The sequence below is a fragment of the Diabrotica undecimpunctata genome, chromosome 1, assembly GCF_040954645.1.
Source record: "Diabrotica undecimpunctata isolate CICGRU chromosome 1, icDiaUnde3, whole genome shotgun sequence".
In the NCBI taxonomy this organism is placed as follows: domain Eukaryota; kingdom Metazoa; phylum Arthropoda; class Insecta; order Coleoptera; family Chrysomelidae; genus Diabrotica; species Diabrotica undecimpunctata.
In genome coordinates this window covers 76,217,559-76,235,018 of record NC_092803.1, presented here as the reverse complement: position 1 = coordinate 76,235,018, position 17,460 = coordinate 76,217,559, and the positions used below count along the sequence as shown (strand labels likewise).

The 17,460-nt window shown below is 31.4% G+C and overlaps 1 protein-coding gene across 1 annotated transcript; it reads left to right on the top strand.

Moving 5' to 3' along the window:
• Positions 1 to 998: 998 nt before the first annotated feature.
• LOC140439317 (uncharacterized) lies at positions 999 to 2,593 on the top strand. Its single transcript, XM_072529159.1, has 3 exons — positions 999 to 1,236; positions 1,395 to 1,499; positions 1,736 to 2,593. Exons 1-3 carry the CDS (start codon positions 1,058 to 1,060, stop codon positions 2,070 to 2,072), a joined length of 621 nt encoding a protein of 206 aa, XP_072385260.1. The 5' UTR covers positions 999 to 1,057; the 3' UTR covers positions 2,073 to 2,593.
• The last annotated feature ends 14,867 nt before the right edge of the window (positions 2,594 to 17,460 follow it).

Genomic DNA, 17,460 nt, shown 5'->3' with positions numbered 1-17,460 from the left:
TCCACACATTTTACACAGCGATAATGGTCGAGAATTCGCAAACAAGGTTATTGAAGAAGTCTGCGGTATGTGGAACTAACTAAAAATTTTCCACGGAAAACCCAGATACAGCGAGTCACAATGTTCAGTAGAAAGAGCGAATCAAGATATCGAGAAAATGTTGGTCACATGTCTGGAAACAAACAAAATAAGTCAATGGTCGGAAGGAATAAAGTTCGTCCACTTTATGAAAAATATAGCCATTCCGACAATAATTGTAGTCCATACGAAGCACTATTCGGTTGTAAGTCTAAAGTAGGATTAAAAACGTTCTTATCTGCTGGTACTTTTTCCGAAATCGGAAGCGAAGAAGATTTAGAAGCGATATTAGCATATCAGTCTCATGACGCTGTTGATGATAAAAAATTAAGCGTTCTTTGTAATTCTAAATGCCCGAAGAGCCTTTTCTGTAAAAACAAGTAATTATAGTCTGGTAACTTAAAGGCTAATGCGTGTGTACGAGTTTGTTTTTACTTATTACATGTCGTTGGGTTTATTGATTGATGAATTCTGTTTAAGTGTTTAAATTTATTACCAAATACGAGTTTGTTTTTACTTATTAGAATTACGAGAATAGAATAGAATGGAATAAAATAGAATAGAGTGCCACATCCCGTTTTATAAATTTGATTTAAAATTTTACCTAAATATTTGGTTGGTTTAAAACACCTACAAACACCCACATACAACATTTTTGAATATTAAGAGAAATAATTTAGTATTATTTAATAATTACGTTTCATATCAAGTGATTTTGCAATTTAAACTTTGATCATCATAAACTATGATAAAATAAAAATTGTAATCGTAAATTTGGGACAATGGGTATATAGACATTTTGAACAATAGATTCCGTTTTATACAATCTACTGTATTCTACTTTCATTTTCTATGTATGGCGCCATCTTTTGACAGTTAAGATTAATCTAAGAGTTAAGAGGGCAGCACCATACAGTCACTTTTGTCACTTGTTATCTTGTTAAAAATTTAGTTGAAGTTTAATAAATATGACATAATAATGACAATAGAAATAGACAGCCACAGCCAAGCCATTATTCTTACACTGCAGAAAAATCTAGTAAATTTTTGTAAAGTATTACCATCTCATGTCGATAAATGGCGAAATTTATTGAATGAAGCAAAAAAACCTGTACAAGCACTGGTTAATTTCTCTGAACAGTTGAGACACGTGGAGAAGTGAGTATATTTGGTTGTATACTTACTGTGTTTGTTTATTTCTTACATTTAGAAATATGTTTAATTTCTTTTCCGCTTCTTATATTAATAAGATGAAATATTGTAACGTAAGTTTTAATCAATTCTCGGTTGATATATAATATAATTTTCGGTTCTAGGGCTAATATAAGTTACATAAAGGATTTCAAAGTTTTACAAGACAAGCTTATGTACAAGATATTCTCAGAGATAGAAGATGAAATAACATTGATCAGAGGAATCATGTAAGTTTATTTAATTATTTTATATGTTCTTTCTTTTGTGCACCTCTGCATTGTTTTAATAGTCACTAGATAAAAGCAATTTTGCCAGAAGCACATTACAAGTTTGCATATATCACAAATATTTTAATTTTATGTAGAACCACATTTTTCACAACAGATTTTTCATGAAGTAAACACAGTAACAAGTACTATCCTAGATTTATTATTTTTATAATATATTTTATTTTATTTTGTAGAGATCACCTGCATGCTGCCAACCAAGAGGTGAAAAACAAATTATCCATATTAGAAAAATCTACAATAGACTTGGACTGGGATTTGGACACACCATTAATTAGGGGGACAGCCTTCCAGCCTCCCCTTTCCAGAATTCTACAAGAGGGATACAATTATATATTGTTCTTTACATCAGCTCTAAAATCTGTTAGTGATCATATTAAAGTTTTAAATGTCCGAAATGAACAGTTTATGAAAAATTTTGAAAATAAGTTCAACATAGATTTAGAAAGTAAAGTTGTTATTAATTACTTAGCAATTGTTCAATATATAGGCAACGAGAAAGCTGCAGTATGAAATGATTTTTACTAACATCTGACAATGTTTTGAATATATGCACATATTTCTGTATTTTGGTGGAACCAGTTCTAAACAGATAAACTATTTCATTGCCTATTCTCTATAGATGTTGACTTTTACTTTTGGTAATATAACCCTGTTTACTACTCATCTGAACAGACTGCATCTTGAAAGCTTCTATATGTTTGCATGTTCATTTCAGGAAATACTGAAATATTAAACCTTTTTATTTTTAGTACATTTAAATTTTTGCTATTATTACTGAATCAGTAAGCAAAAGATTTTAATCCGATATCCATCCCATATTAAACTAGATTTAACTAGGATTTAAAGATATATAATGGTTTTTCTTCAGAACCAATTCACAATATGGAAAAACTCTAGAAAGTGTCATAAAAAGTGTAGTTTTGATTGTTGCAGAGAATAATATTACTGTGTATTTAGACTTCATTGGACAAAATTTTAAACAATTTTTGTAGTATTATATAAATTTTGAATATAATTTCTTTGTTAAATAATTATTTCTTTCTTTTTTTCACATATATCATTGGATTATATCATTTCTACAGGTAACTGAGATTGAAAAAATATTTTATTACACTATACTTTGCAATTTTTGAATGGTTTTCAAGAAATCTAACAATTGTATGCATTGTCTATAATATAGTTATTATATATGTTTTGTTTTGGATTTCTTGTTTGGACTAACTACCCAAAAGAAGGAATTCATTTCCATGCCTTATCTGAATTATGATTTTTTTATAACAGTTCAAAATACATACTTTGAAGGTTTATTCAATGAAGAATTTTATGGAAAACCATTTGATCTAACAAATATGTAACAGCAATGGTCACCAAATAACTAAAGGAATCACTTATGTGCTAAAAAAATAAAGAAAGGGGAAACAGTGGAACGACACAGAAATAAGTTGGCTGATAGGCTTATTTAATAGAATTTTGGAAGTGATACAAATGTTAGAAGAATGGAGAGTAGTATATTAATGCATGTGTACAAAAACAAAGGAAATTTTCAATTACACCCCATGAAAATATGGGAAAAGTAATAGAAAGACAGAGACTGTGGATTGGATTTATGCAAAGCAGATTAATATCATATGCAATTTTCATCGTAAGGCAGCTGATAGAAAAATATAGGAGTAATGAAACAAAGATTCATATGGTATTTATTGATCTTAAGAAAGTGTATCATAGGGCACTTCTGAAAACTACTCTCATTAGGAAAAACTAATAAATGTCTTGTGGAAGTAGAATTAAACCATTGTAGGCTATGTGGATGACCTGGACATCTTAGCAAACATTGAATTCAACAGCACCGTCCCAACTGTAACATGATGGTAATAAAACCTACAATAACATGTATCATATTGTATCCACACCTAAAGAATCTGAGTAAAGTAATGATTAGATCAGGATATACGAACATCACAAATAAAATTATGGCTACCATACGGATAATGACTTATGACCATATATAAATGATTTAAAGTAACTTTTATGGTGGGTATCTGTTCTCGAGAGGGATTAGACAGAGAAAACATACTAGGCTGAAAGATTACACTCACACACACACACACACACACACATGTGTCTAATTAGAAGGGTCAGGTGTAGGAATCTATTGTTTGAATTGTCGGAGGAATCCACATTTTTAATGAATTTATTTCAATGTTGAGTACTGTGTCTGTCAATTGTTAGTTTTATAAGTTTTGTAAATCAGTGATACATCTGTTGGATATCAATGTGGGTGTCAAGGTTACTTAACTGGGGAGCGTTAATTGTCAGAGTGTTATTCTGGAGGTGTGAAACGATGTTTGATCTTGGGATACGATGGTTTCTTTCACTAGTATGGGAAGGTAAAAGTATCACATTTTCTATCGAGCCTATCTATTATGTTGATCGTGCATACAATGTGTTTGTTGATGGATATATCAAGGTATGTAGGTCGGTTTACAGTTTGGGATTCTATGCAGTGTAAGGTCTAGGAGAAGGGTGGTGAGTACCCTATCTGTAAGGTTTTTCGCTTTGCCACTAAATTTAATGTGCATGGCCTTAAAGTCTTCTGAGTATGATAGCCTTATTAAATTAGGAGATATATTTACGCAAGATTTCTTATTAAGGTTGAAAAGGGGAATTTGTAACAAGCGATTATAGTGAGCTGGCGTTGTTGTCTAGGTGTGTGTATAGGAATAGGTCTAGGTATCCAGGAAATTTTCATCAGTTAGGGCAATGTGGGAGGGATTATGTGGTTGTCTAATGGAGCATGTTTGAGAAGGCCCAGCCATTTAGGTTTTTGTGGGATCGGACTTGTGAGATCGTAAGTAGGTTATTTGAACTGCCGTTTAAGGCACTCTGGGTTAGTGTGCCTGTAAGTAATTAGCGTTAGCGTTGCTGAAGTTTGTTTGTATTTCGTGTGGGTTGTTTTGCGTTTGAGGAAAGGATAGTTTTTTATCTTGATAGTTACAGAGCAACAATCAGCATGTCAATTTGATCGTCTGTCATGTTGGATGCTAAATTCTGAATTTCAGAAGAGAGTGCGAGGAGTCTACCGGTTTTGGGTTGCTTGCGTTTGACTGTGTGGGGAGGGTTGATCGTGACATGGTTACGTTTTGTCTAAGAGAAGAACAGACTGGAAGTAATGATTCATTACTTCATTAAATTACTGAGAACAACTTCCAATTGACTCACACTCAACTGTCTTCCGGTGCTCTACTGTACCCTTCAAATGATAGTCTTAAGTGACTCAAACAAAGTTTGTATAGTACCTTATACTATACCAATGTGCTTCGGCGCTCCAAAAAAGTGAACTTCGGCAGTCCGAAAGTGGACTGGTAGCTTCTTTTAGATATATGCCCCACTGTTGACTATCTCGATCTTAGAATAGGTTTTGTAGATAAAATTAGTATCTACACAATAGGACAAACATGAAGAATGTCCTAAAATGAGATAGAGTAAAACATAGATTGCTGGTTACAAAATATGAGAGCTCTTACCTGTAATATAAGAATGTCTTAAACACTAACGGTTCAAAAAGCTATCCAAAGGTACAAAACGGTTTATTAAAGAGAAAAGGAGAGAAAAACAAATAGCATAAATAAAATCAATACAAATACATAAAGAACTAATCAAAATTCCTACTACTAAATACTACTTACTAGTAAACAAGTCTTTCGAAAGTGTATGTGCACTATTGTCTATCCAAGTCGTTATCACGAAGATCCTGCATCAAGAGCTGCGGAGATGTAACCATGTGTCAAAGACCACCCAGAGAACCATGCGAAAAATACCTTTAAACACGGTTATCGATTGCTGTTATACCAACAGTGGGACAAATCGTTGACCGATTTGGAGAGCACTGTATACTTGTTTTGAGGATTAAATCCTTGACGGATTTTTAGGGACTTCTGCCAAACAGAGATGTTGCTTCATCCACGTCTAAATTCGCTCTGAGGGTAAGCGGGTTGCCTGATTTTTCGGGAAGTCTTTTTGTAGGAGTTAAAGAGATTTAAAAAGTGCACAAAAAACTATAATTCTGAAAACTGTTGACAAATTGTTTTGAGAATCGTTTGACATTTATAGAGTGGGTGCATTTTTGTCAAAAGTGGAGTTAAATACTAAATTAAAAATATTTATAAATAGTTTTACATGTTCGAATGGAATTATATATAGTAGATGTATGCAATGACCAACTCTGCCGGGAGTATTGTAGGCTCTAGAGATTACTACTGTTGTCACTTGATCGCTGTTGATACAACTCTTATCCAGGGGGGCTTATATGGGGACTATATACGGTGCGAATACTCGAAGATCATTAGTAGTCTACGTTTGCTCCGGCATCGCCTTTGTTGTTTTTTTTTGTTAATGAAACGTATAACACTTATGTAATGGGTTTATATTAATAACAATTTATTTCACTAAACCATTTCTAGCACTTGTACCAATTTTAAATTTATCTGTTAGTCATATCAAAGTCGAAATTTTTTCCCGGTAGTTATTAAATAGGATTACATTTATTTATTTACAATAACAATATACCAATGTAACAGATACAAATGAAAATACGATTAATTATTATTTAAATATATTCAATAACATTCATTAAAAACACTACTTGATTACTCAAAACTATAATTTTGTTGTTTATACCTACTAATTTTTTACCAAATTCCTCCATATAGTCAGCAATAGAGCAAGATATACCAAAGAAATATTAGAAGGGTGAATTACAACTTAATGTGGAAAGTAATTATTGCTTTCTCTTCTTAGGGTGCTTTGTTCTTAGGGAACGTCAGCGACTACCATGCTTACAGTATTCTTATATTGATCTCGGTCTTAGGCTACGTGTACAAATTGGTCTGCTGTTAAACCTGTCCACTGTCGCAAATTTCTCAATCAGCAGATTTTCTTTCGCTCTATCAATTTCTTTCCTTCAATTTTACCGTTCAGAATTAGCCGAAGGAACTCATATCTTGCTCCCCTGATATAATTGTCTAAGATATTCTAGTTTATATCTGTTAAGCATGTTAATGTCCTATTAACTATAACTCAAATGCTTCGATTTTATTTATAGTATGGACTTTCGAACGAACTAGAAAACATAAAGTGGGACATAGTCGGTCTCAGCGAAATCAGAAGACGTGGCGAACACTTAATTAAACTAAAATCAGTACATAGTTTTTACCACGTAGGTGACTGCAATAATTCCTTGGAAGGAACCGGCTTCATTATACACAAACGTCTCCAAACAAGTATAGTATCACTAAAGAAATTTTCCACAAAAGTGATTTGTCTTACCCTCAAATTGAATACAAGGTATAATATGAAAATAATACAGGTTTATGCATCAACAACAGACCATGATGAAGAAGAAGTGGATCTATTCTATGATGATATTAAAGCTGCTCTTAAAGACCATCAAGGACATTTTACTTTTTTATGTGGTGATTTTAACGCCAAAATAGGAATGAAATCCAACCTTACAGAAACACCATTGGGAAATTTTGGCTTGGATGGTAGAGATGAACGCGGCGAGATACTGTTAAGGTTTATGTTGCAACATAAACTATTCCAAATAAACAGTTTTTTCAAAAAGAAACCACAGAGAAGATGGACATGGTACCAAAATGAAATAGATTTTATTATCACTGACAAAAAACACACCGTTAAAGACATCACGGTTCTAAACAAATTTGTTACCAGTAGCGATCATACGACGTACGAAGTAAAATGGGCTTAAAGAAAATAGAAATAAGCTTAAAGAAGGAGAGGTATCAGATGATTAAAAATAAGAACAAATCAAAACCATGGATGAAACCATCTCAAATGTAGATTGTTTTCAGCAATGTATTTTCGACATACTTAGTAGTCCTGAAACAAAAAATAATATAAACGACTAATAAATTAACAAATGCCTTACTGGAAAGTCAAAATAAATTCTGTCCTAGAATCAAAAAGAAGAAAAGATTAGCCAAAATATAAAGCAACTAATGCAGAAAAGAAGAGAAATGAGAAGCGAGAAGGAAACTAAAGCCGACGAACTACAAAAATTAAATAAGGAAATATCCAAAGCTGTTAGACAAGACACTCGAAAATACAACCAAGAACAAATCGAACATACCATCGAGAACAATAGAAGTATGAAAGTATTGGGAAATAGACTAAGACCGGGGACAAGGCAGATAATAAAGATTAAAGATAGAAATGTTCATCTTACAACCAACAGAGGGGAAACCCTTAAAATAGTTGAAGACTTCTACAAATTGCTGTACACAAGCCATCAAAAAGCAAATAGCAGAGAAGATCAAGTACCAGAAATATTAACAAGGAAAAAGGGCATTGTCAACTAAGAATCAAAACTACTATGGGAAATCACAATAGACGAAATAAAACTAGCCCTAATAAAAGCTAAAAATAACAAATATCCAGGCGAAGATTGTGTAGTTACTGATGCAATCAAAATTGTAGGGACTTGCCTAGTCAGAAAATAAAAAACCTTTTTAACGTGTACCTTTTGGACAACAATATACCCGACAAATGGCATAATGCTGAGGTAATTCTATTTTACAAAAAAGGAGATCTCCATGAATTAGAAAACTACAGATCCTATAAGTCTTCTTAGTCACCTATACAAACTCCTTACAAGAATAGTAACGAATCGTCTTGAGAAAAAACTTGATTTCTACCAGCCAATAGAGCAAGCGGGACTTCGTACCGGATTTGGAACAAATGATCACCTACATAGCATTAAAACGGTAATAGAAGCGACTATCGAATACAGTCGACCACTCGTTCTGGCTTTTGTAGATTTCCATAATTCCAGAATTTGACAAAATTGACAACTGATATACAAGATTAATTTACAATACATAAAAGAGCGCAATTATGTCGGTAAAACTATGAACATAAAAACACGGATCATATTCCAATCGGCAGAGGAGTCCGACAGGGTGATACCTTATGGCCTAAACTGTTTACCGCAGTACTAGAATATGTTTCTAAAAAACTTAACTGGGAAGAGAAAAGCCTGAACATTGATGGTAGAAGATTAACAAATTTGAAATTCGCAGACGATATAGTTTTGTTATAGGACAACCTCAAGGAGGTATGTACATTGCTACATGAACTTCACTTAGTGTGTGCCAGTGTGGGTCATTAAATAAACATCTCCAAAACAAAATTCATGACAAACCTAGTACTTAGTAGAAATATCAATATTCGTGTTTTTATGTAGTTTTACCGACATAATTGCGCTCTTGTATGTACTTATTGCAAATTAATCTTGTATATCGGTTGTCAATGCGGCATGCTTGTAGTGCTTCTAGAATTTTGTTAAATTCTACCGTGTCAAAGGCTTTATGGAAATCTAAAAAAGCCAGAACGAGTGGTCGACTGTATTCGATAGTCGTTTTTATTACCGTTTTAATGCTATGTAGGTGATCATTTGTTTCAAATCCGGTACGAAATCCCGCTTGCTCTCTTGGCTGGTAGAAATCAAGTTTTTTCTCAAGACGATTCGTTACTATTCTTGTAAGGAGTTTGTATAGGTGACTAAGAAGACTTACAGGTCTGTAGTTTTCTAATTCATGGAGATTTCCTTTTTTGTACAATAGAATTACCTCAGCATTGTGCCATTTGTCGGGTATATTGTTGTCCAAAAGGTACACGTTAAAAAGGTTTTTTATTTTCTTAAGTAGGCAAGTGTCTTCGATTTTGATTGCATCAGTAACTACATAATCTTCGCTTGGAGATTTGTTATTCTTAGCTTTTCTTAGGGCTAGTTTTATTTCGTCTATTGTGATTTCCCATAGTAGTTTTGATTCTTGGTTGACAATGCCCTTTTTCCTTGTTAATATTTCTGGTACTTGATCTTCTCTGCTATTTGCTGTGTGATGGCTTGTGTACAGTAATTTGTAGAAGTCTTTAACTATTTTAAGGGTTTCCTCTCTGTTGGTTGTAAGATGAACATTTCTATCTTTAATCTGTATTATCTGCCTTGTCCCCGTTCTTAGTTTATTACTCAATACTTTCATACTTCTATTATTGTTCTCAATTTTATGTTCGATTTGTTCTTGGTTGTATTTTCGAGTGTCTTGTCTAACAGCTTTGGATATATCCTTATTTAATTTTTGTAGTTCGTTGGCTTTAGTTTCCGTGTCGCTTTTTATTTCTCTTCTTTTCTGCATTAGTTGCTTTATATTTTGGCTAATCTTTTCTTCTTTTTGATTTTAGGACAGAATTTGATTTGACTTTCCAGTAAGGCATTTTTTTAATTTATTATTTAAATCGTTAATATTATTTTCTGTTTCAGGACTACTAAGTATGTCGGAAATACATTGCTGAAAACAATCTACATTTAAGATGGTTTCATCCATGGTTTTGATTTATTCTTATTTTTAATCACCTTATACCTATTCTTCTTTAAGCTTATTTCTATTTTCTTTAAGCCTATTTTACTTTGTACGTCGTATGATCGCTACTGGTCACAAATTTGTTTAGAATAGTGATGTATTTAACGGTGTGTTTTTTGTCCGTGAAAGTAAAATCTATTTCATTTTGGTTTTTTTTTCATTTGGACTTTACCATGTCCATCTTCTCTGTGGTTTCTTTTTCAAAAAACTGTTTACTTGGAATAGTTTATGTTGCAACATAAACCTTAACAGTATTTCGCCACGTTCATTTCTACCATCCAAGCCAAAATTTCCCAGTGGTGTTTTTTAGGGTTGGATTTCATTCCTATTTTGGCGTTAAAATCACCACATAAAAAAATAAAATGTCCTTGATGGTATTTAAGAGCAGCTTTAATATCATCATAGAATAGATCCACTTCTTCTTCATCATGGTCTGTTGTTGGTGCATAAACTTGTATTATTTTCATATTATAGTTTGTATTCAATTTGAGAGTAAGACAAATCACTTTTGTGGAAAATTTCTTTAGTGATTCTATACTTGTTTGAAGACGTTTGTGTATAATGAAGCCGGTTCTTCCTAAAGAATTATTGTCGTCAACTACGTGATAAAAACTATGTACTGCGTTAACTTTAGTTACAATACTAAGAAATAGAAGAAGAACTGTCACACTTTAACCTATATTACCTTGTTTACCTATTACCTAATTTACCTCTTAAAATTCTAGTAGACAACAAAAAACTGAATTTTTCCAGTTCCTCTCCTACAAAGTGATGTAGTGCCAAGAAGTGCCCCCTTTTAAATTTAATGTCTGTTTTGTCTTTTTTAATTGTGTTCTGTTTGTCCCTAATTGTCCTTAATTGTTTTAGTTTTAATATTTTTAACATATTTGACATCACAGATTTCTGCCAAAACAGAAATCAAATGCACTTTATCAAAAAAATTTGATAATTACAAGTTAAAGAAATTGCACACCCACAAAATTGTACATCTAATTTCATTCATTGTCATACAACTGTCCTTTTATTGTAAAAAATTTCAATAAATTAACACACATTTCTAAAAAATATATCCCTTGAGTAAATATAAATAACTTTTAATAATTAAATAATATAAAACATCACTTGCATTTAACAAACAATCACATATACCTTATTCCTATCTCATTTGTTAACATCTCTTCCCTTAAGAAACTTCCCCGCTAATTATCAGACAGTTACAATAAAAACGGAAGATCACCCATCATCAGGAATACAGGATAGTTTGAAGTATGTTTCCCGAATCATTAACTAATAATTCTGGTACCGGCATGTAAGTAGTATTTTTTTTTTACTAATTTATTACAGTTCAATAGATTATCTCTTACCAATTTGTGGTTTTTTACTTTGCTTAATCAATTTTATTCATATTAATAAACACAGACATGTAATATTGGCATAATTACTGTAATTCTTTATCTTTATCTTTATAAGACACCACCCTAATATGGGCTTTTTATAATTTCAGCATTTAATTTACTTTGTACCGTTTGACCTGAAGATGCTTTGCAGAGTGTAGAAAGTGAAACCGGTCGTTTTGGTAGTAAAATTAAATCGATTGTAAGTCTTATTTTATTTCTTTAACCTATTTGAAATGGACTCACACAAGCAACACATTCATTCAACTTGTACGTTAATATCCATATTTTGAATGTGTACTACGCATGGGACAACGTTGACTATGAGTAGTTTACATTGCCCCATTATATATATTTTCTTGAAACTTTTTCAAGTATACTATTCTTTTGCAGTTAGAAATGGCATGAAATTATAGGAGGAAAACCGACCAACAATCCTGGTTTCTTGTTGCCTTAAAGAATGCTATTAGGGCAGTCAAAGCCGAGAAGATGGACTATTTAAAAGCTAGTAAAGTTTTTGGTATTCCGAAAGCAACGTTAATTCGTAGATGCAAAGAAAAAATAACTAGAATTTCTTCTGACGAACAGGGTTTAGGTTTCTACAAAACGGTTTTATACAAGAACAGGAAGAAGAATTTTATAATTATATCTTAGACATGGAGAAGCGTTTATACCGAATTACTTTGCCTGATTGATCTCCATCACCTAGCTTTCCAGTTGGTCGAAAAAAAAAAAAAATAAAATAGGCCATCCATACAACAAAACAAAGAAACTTGCAGGTTTAGATTGGGCGTACGGATTTCGAAAACGGCAACCAAGGCTTTCATTACGTAAACCCGAATCAACATATGCTGCAAGGGCTTAAGCTTTTAATCGATACAATGTTAAACAATTTTTTGATTTGTATAAAGCTACTTTGGTTTCTAAACATATCAATCCAATGCGTGTTTTTAACTTTGACGAGACAGGTCTGGGTACAGTCCCCAAATGTACTAGTAAAATCTTGGCGCATAAAGGACGGAAACAAATTGGACGGCTGACTTCTGCTAATAGAAGTAGAATAACAACAGCCGTTGTTTGCATGTCATCATCAGTAATCTTCATACCGTCGATGTTAATCTTTGCAAGAAAGAGAATAAAAGACGAAATCCAAGCTTGTGCACCTCCAGGTTCAATATTCGCCTGTAGCGATAGTGGCTGGATAAATACTGAACTATGTTTAATATGGTTTTAACAATTTGTTCAACAAGCGAAAGCAAATACAGACGATCCGATCTTATTAATTTTGGATGGACACAGCAGCCATATAAAAAACATAAAAGTAATTTATTTGGCTAGGGAGAAAAAAGTACATATCATTTGTTTGCTTCCACGTTCCAACTACCGAATGCAGCCAACCAATTTGGGTTTCATTGCGTCTTTGGTACGATATTATGACATGGCATTGAAAAACTTTCTTAATAAAAACCCAGGCAGAGTGGTAACGGCTTTCCGAATCTGTAACATTTTTGGTGAGGCTTTCTTACAAGCTGCCACACCTTTGACTGATATCAACACTTTTAAAAATGTGGAAAAGTTCCTTATGATCGCAATATATTTACAGACCTAGATTTTCAACCATCTGCTGCGACTGAAAGAGATTTGGAGAATAGCAGTCTACCACTGCCAAGTCAAGATGTGGCAATTGCCTCAACTTCAACTGCAAAGCTTTATACCGGTAACGATTTTCATTTGACAGTTTGCCCTGCAGACAATATAGCAACAATTAATTTAAAGCAAACTGCCCTAAAGACATTTGTCCTCTGCTAAAAAGATGTAAATTAATGGAACCAAAGAGGAAATCTAAATAAAGTAAAACAGCTGCACTGCCATCTAGTCCATATAAGCTAGAATTAAAACTTGAAATAAACAAGTAGGTGGCAAAAAAAACAATGAAAAAGGAAAAAGCTAAGAAAAAAATAAATGATAATAAACACGAAGATAGTGAAGGAAGTAACAAAAAAATAAAAGTTTGTCCTTTCAAAAATTTTAAAGATAAAGATAAAAAATAAATGTAACTATCAAGTATATGACAAGAGCAATGATGAAAATGCTGAATGTTTCTACCGTAACGAGTGGTTCTTCTCACCAGCAGATAAAGAAGGATAAGTACGTATATATATATATATATATATATATATATATATATATATATATATATATATATATATATATATATATATATATATATATATATATATATATATATATATATGTTAATCATTAACGAGTACACGAGCAAGTCTATGGAATGTGCTCATACTTCAAATATTTTATAGTGGAAATATTGCATTAAAAATTTTGATTTTTGGATGGTGTCATCTGCATAAGTGAATAAATATATACATCTAGTTTTTTGCATAATTTATGTGTAAAGTGCGAATTGTTTCCAAATAAAAAGGCAATAATACTTTTTCGATTAAACAGTAAAAAGTGGTCGTTAAAATTTAAACATCAATAGTACGGGTGCTGTGCTTACGATTAAAGTTTATAATGTTTAAAAATTAAAAAAATCGTTTTCGGCTTATAGGATAAAACAATATATTAGTGGTCCTACCCGTATTACTGACACTAGTAAAACTTTGATAGATTATGTGCTTTCTAATCAATCATAATAATACTTATAAGTTGTAATATATCTAATGGTAATATATCTAAGTTTAGAAATTTATGAAATCAACTAATCTTATCATGTGTCACTTTAATTTAGATTATGTTGATGTTAATATCATTTACCAGGAAATTTTGCAAAATTGTGAAAATGTAATCTATGGCATAATACCAATAATTGTAACATGCCAGTTTCAATCAAAATTACCTTGGTTTGATTATGAGGTGTTTAAACAAATTAAACAACGTGACAGGGCTTATAAAGATTTTAAAACATGTATTGACGTCATTGAAAAGCAACATAAATGGCAGGTTTTTAAGAGACATGAAATGAGGTAGTAAATATGTTAAAGCTAAAAAAAAGAGCGGTTATATTTTAACAAAATAGACAGGTATAGAAACAATCCAAAACAAATGTGGAAAACTTAAAAAAATTAATCCATGATAATAGTCGAGAAATGCCAGACACTGTAATCTTTGAAATTATTACTGGCCTAAAACGGTTAACAACGGTTTGTGGAAAGCATTGAAAGTATTGTTCAAAGTATTGATAATTCTGAGACATGGTGTAATGTAAATAGTAATCTATATTTAAATTTTGAAAAATTTGAAGACCTCTCTATTCAGCATTTGCGAAAAATTGTTGGCAATTTAGATAATAAATTCCCACTACATGAAACGTTAAATTGCAGAATGGTAAAGGAAGTACTATCACTCCTATTCAAAAAATACCCAACACTATCAAAGCTAAAGAATTCCGACCAATCAATACTTTACCTCCTATAGAGAAAATATTAGAAATTGCTGTTTATGAACAATTATTAGAACATGTAACAAAAAATAAAATTTTAATTAATAATCAATCAGGTTTTCGAAAACAATTCTCTTGTGAATCAGCGTTACAAGTTACATTATGTCACATAAAGGGTAATCTAGATAAAAATAAGTACGTAGTCGGTGCATTTCTTGATTTAAAAAGAGCTTTTGAGACCATTGACAGGACAATAATAATTTCTAAACTTAAACAGTATGGTATAGGAGGTACAGTAATTGCGTGGTTAGAAAATTATTTACAAGACCGCAAACAGAAACTTCCATTTAAAGACCAATTGTCATCTGAAATGGATAGTATTACAGGGATTCCTCAAAGTAGTGTATTAGGCCCCCTTTTATTTATATACATAATACATTATCGTTTATACATTAACGATATCTATATTTTTGTAATTTGTATATTTATTAATCTTTTTGCTGATGATACTCTAATCTGTTAAAGTGATGACAATTTTGATATAGCTATTCAAGAAATGAGCACTATTTTAGATATGGTTAATATATATGTAAACATGAGTAAACTGAAGTTGAATGTAAAAAAAACAAAGGCAATGGTTTTCATAACCAAACATAAATATAGCTTGCTTGATTCTGAAATCATAAATTTAAATATTAATAACGAAAAAATTGAAATTGTCGCAACAGTTAAATATTTGGGATTCCAACTTGACAATATTCTGAATTTTGAGATACACTTCGAGTACGTTCATATAAACATATCAAAAAAACTTTATTTCCTGAGTAGAATATCTCAAAACTTGTCAGTGGAGTCAAAAATAACAGTATATAAAACAATTATTGAACACCATTTTGACCACTGCTCATCAATCTTATATTTATATAACCTTAACAAACTTAACAAGCTACAAAAATTAAAGAACAGTGGAATAAGAATAATTCTTTAAACAAATCGCCGTACCCCAATTGGGACGATGTTAAATACTATAAATTGGTTCTTTGTTGAAAATAGACTGTTTTATTTCATGTTTTATTTCATATTAATGAAATATTCATTCTTATAATACCCGAGGTTTAGATGGCATTTATGTACCTAGAACTGTGTATAAAAGTACGATGAATTCGTTCTTTTTTAAAACCTTCCTTAAATTTAACCAGTTACCTACATCTGTAAAAAAATGTACTATACTATGTATTATAGTCTCAATAATTTCACTTACTTAAACAGTATATCAAAAATTTATAGTGTACTTTCTTTATATTGTATGTATATTAGGTTTTCTATTTAAATAAAGATCTATCTATCTAGCTATATATATATAGCTATATATATATATATATATATATATATATATATATATATATATATATATATATATATATATATATATATATATATATATATATATATATATATATATATATATATATATATATATGTAAAATCGAGAAAAATATTGGTTTGTTTAAAAATATTTCAAAATTCAATAACATTAAAATAATTCAGATAAGTAGGATAATATCCAACAAACATTTCGAAGAAGGAGAGTTATTAATTTCTTGAATTACCTGTACTAAACAAAATGTAAGCTTTGCATAAATTATTTCTTTGTTATACTTGAGTGACCCGCATAATTTTAAGTGAAAACAAAAAGACAATTGAACGGGGTTTTCCAAAATACATTAATGCAGTGATTAGAGACAAATAGAAGAGATTTTAGAAAGAGGTTTTTGTTAGTTTTTAAGAATTATAGAAAATATTATTTGTAAATAAGTTTTAGGAAATTTTATAATTATAGGTAAAATTTTGTTTGTTATCGAAATGAAAAAATGGGGGAATTGTGACGAGTTTTGATTGGCGGAGATTGAAAAAGGTGGGATAAGTATGTAGGAAAAAGTTTAGCGAGGTTGAGGAGAGAGAAAAGATAAGAGCAGTTGGTTTCCAAGTCTGGAAGAGGAACAGTGATTGTTCTCTGGTCGGTTCCTGAAATGTAGCAAGCAGTAGTGTTGAATGTTAGTGAGTTTTTGTGGAGTTAGTGTATCGGACAGAAGCTGAAGCAGCAAAATATTGTAAGTCATATTTCTCTACTTATATTCCAAGAGTCACTGTTCAGGCCAACGAGAGATTCAGTTTATCGTAAAGAGAAGATATTCCAAGAGTCATTTTTCACTCGGGCCAACGAGAGATTCAGTTTATCGAGAGGAGAAAGGCTATCATAAGTTGAATGATTTGTGCTTTTGAAGGAGATCATTAAGGACGATATACTTGCAACAATCTGTGTAAGATTGTTGGTTACATAGGGAGCGGTTGAGAGGAGACAATACAGTCTACAAGGAACAAGGATTTGGACCACTCATCATCAGAGAGAGATATTTTTGTTTTCTGCAGTTTTTTTTTTCTTTTATTGATAACACAATTTTTACACGTAATTTAGAAAGGATATAAATATTTTGATTAGGAGAGTTAGAATAGTTTGGGATTTTGAGATTTCAATTAATATTGTTTGTACCATAAATTTTGATTGTTCACGTACGGAGAACAAAATCTTGAGAATCCTTATATGAGGTTTGTTTATTGAAAACGTTTGAGTGTGAATTATTTCATTATTTTTATTTCAATATATA

Coding starts and splice junctions, on each gene's coding strand:
- LOC140439317 (XM_072529159.1), top strand. CDS start 1,058: ATGACAATAGAAATAGACAGCCACAGCCAAGCCATTATTCTTACACTG. Junction 1,237..1,394: donor CAGTTGAGACACGTGGAGAA/GTGAGTATATTT, acceptor TTTCGGTTCTAG/GGCTAATATAAGTTACATAA. Junction 1,500..1,735: donor ACATTGATCAGAGGAATCAT/GTAAGTTTATTT, acceptor TTTATTTTGTAG/AGATCACCTGCATGCTGCCA.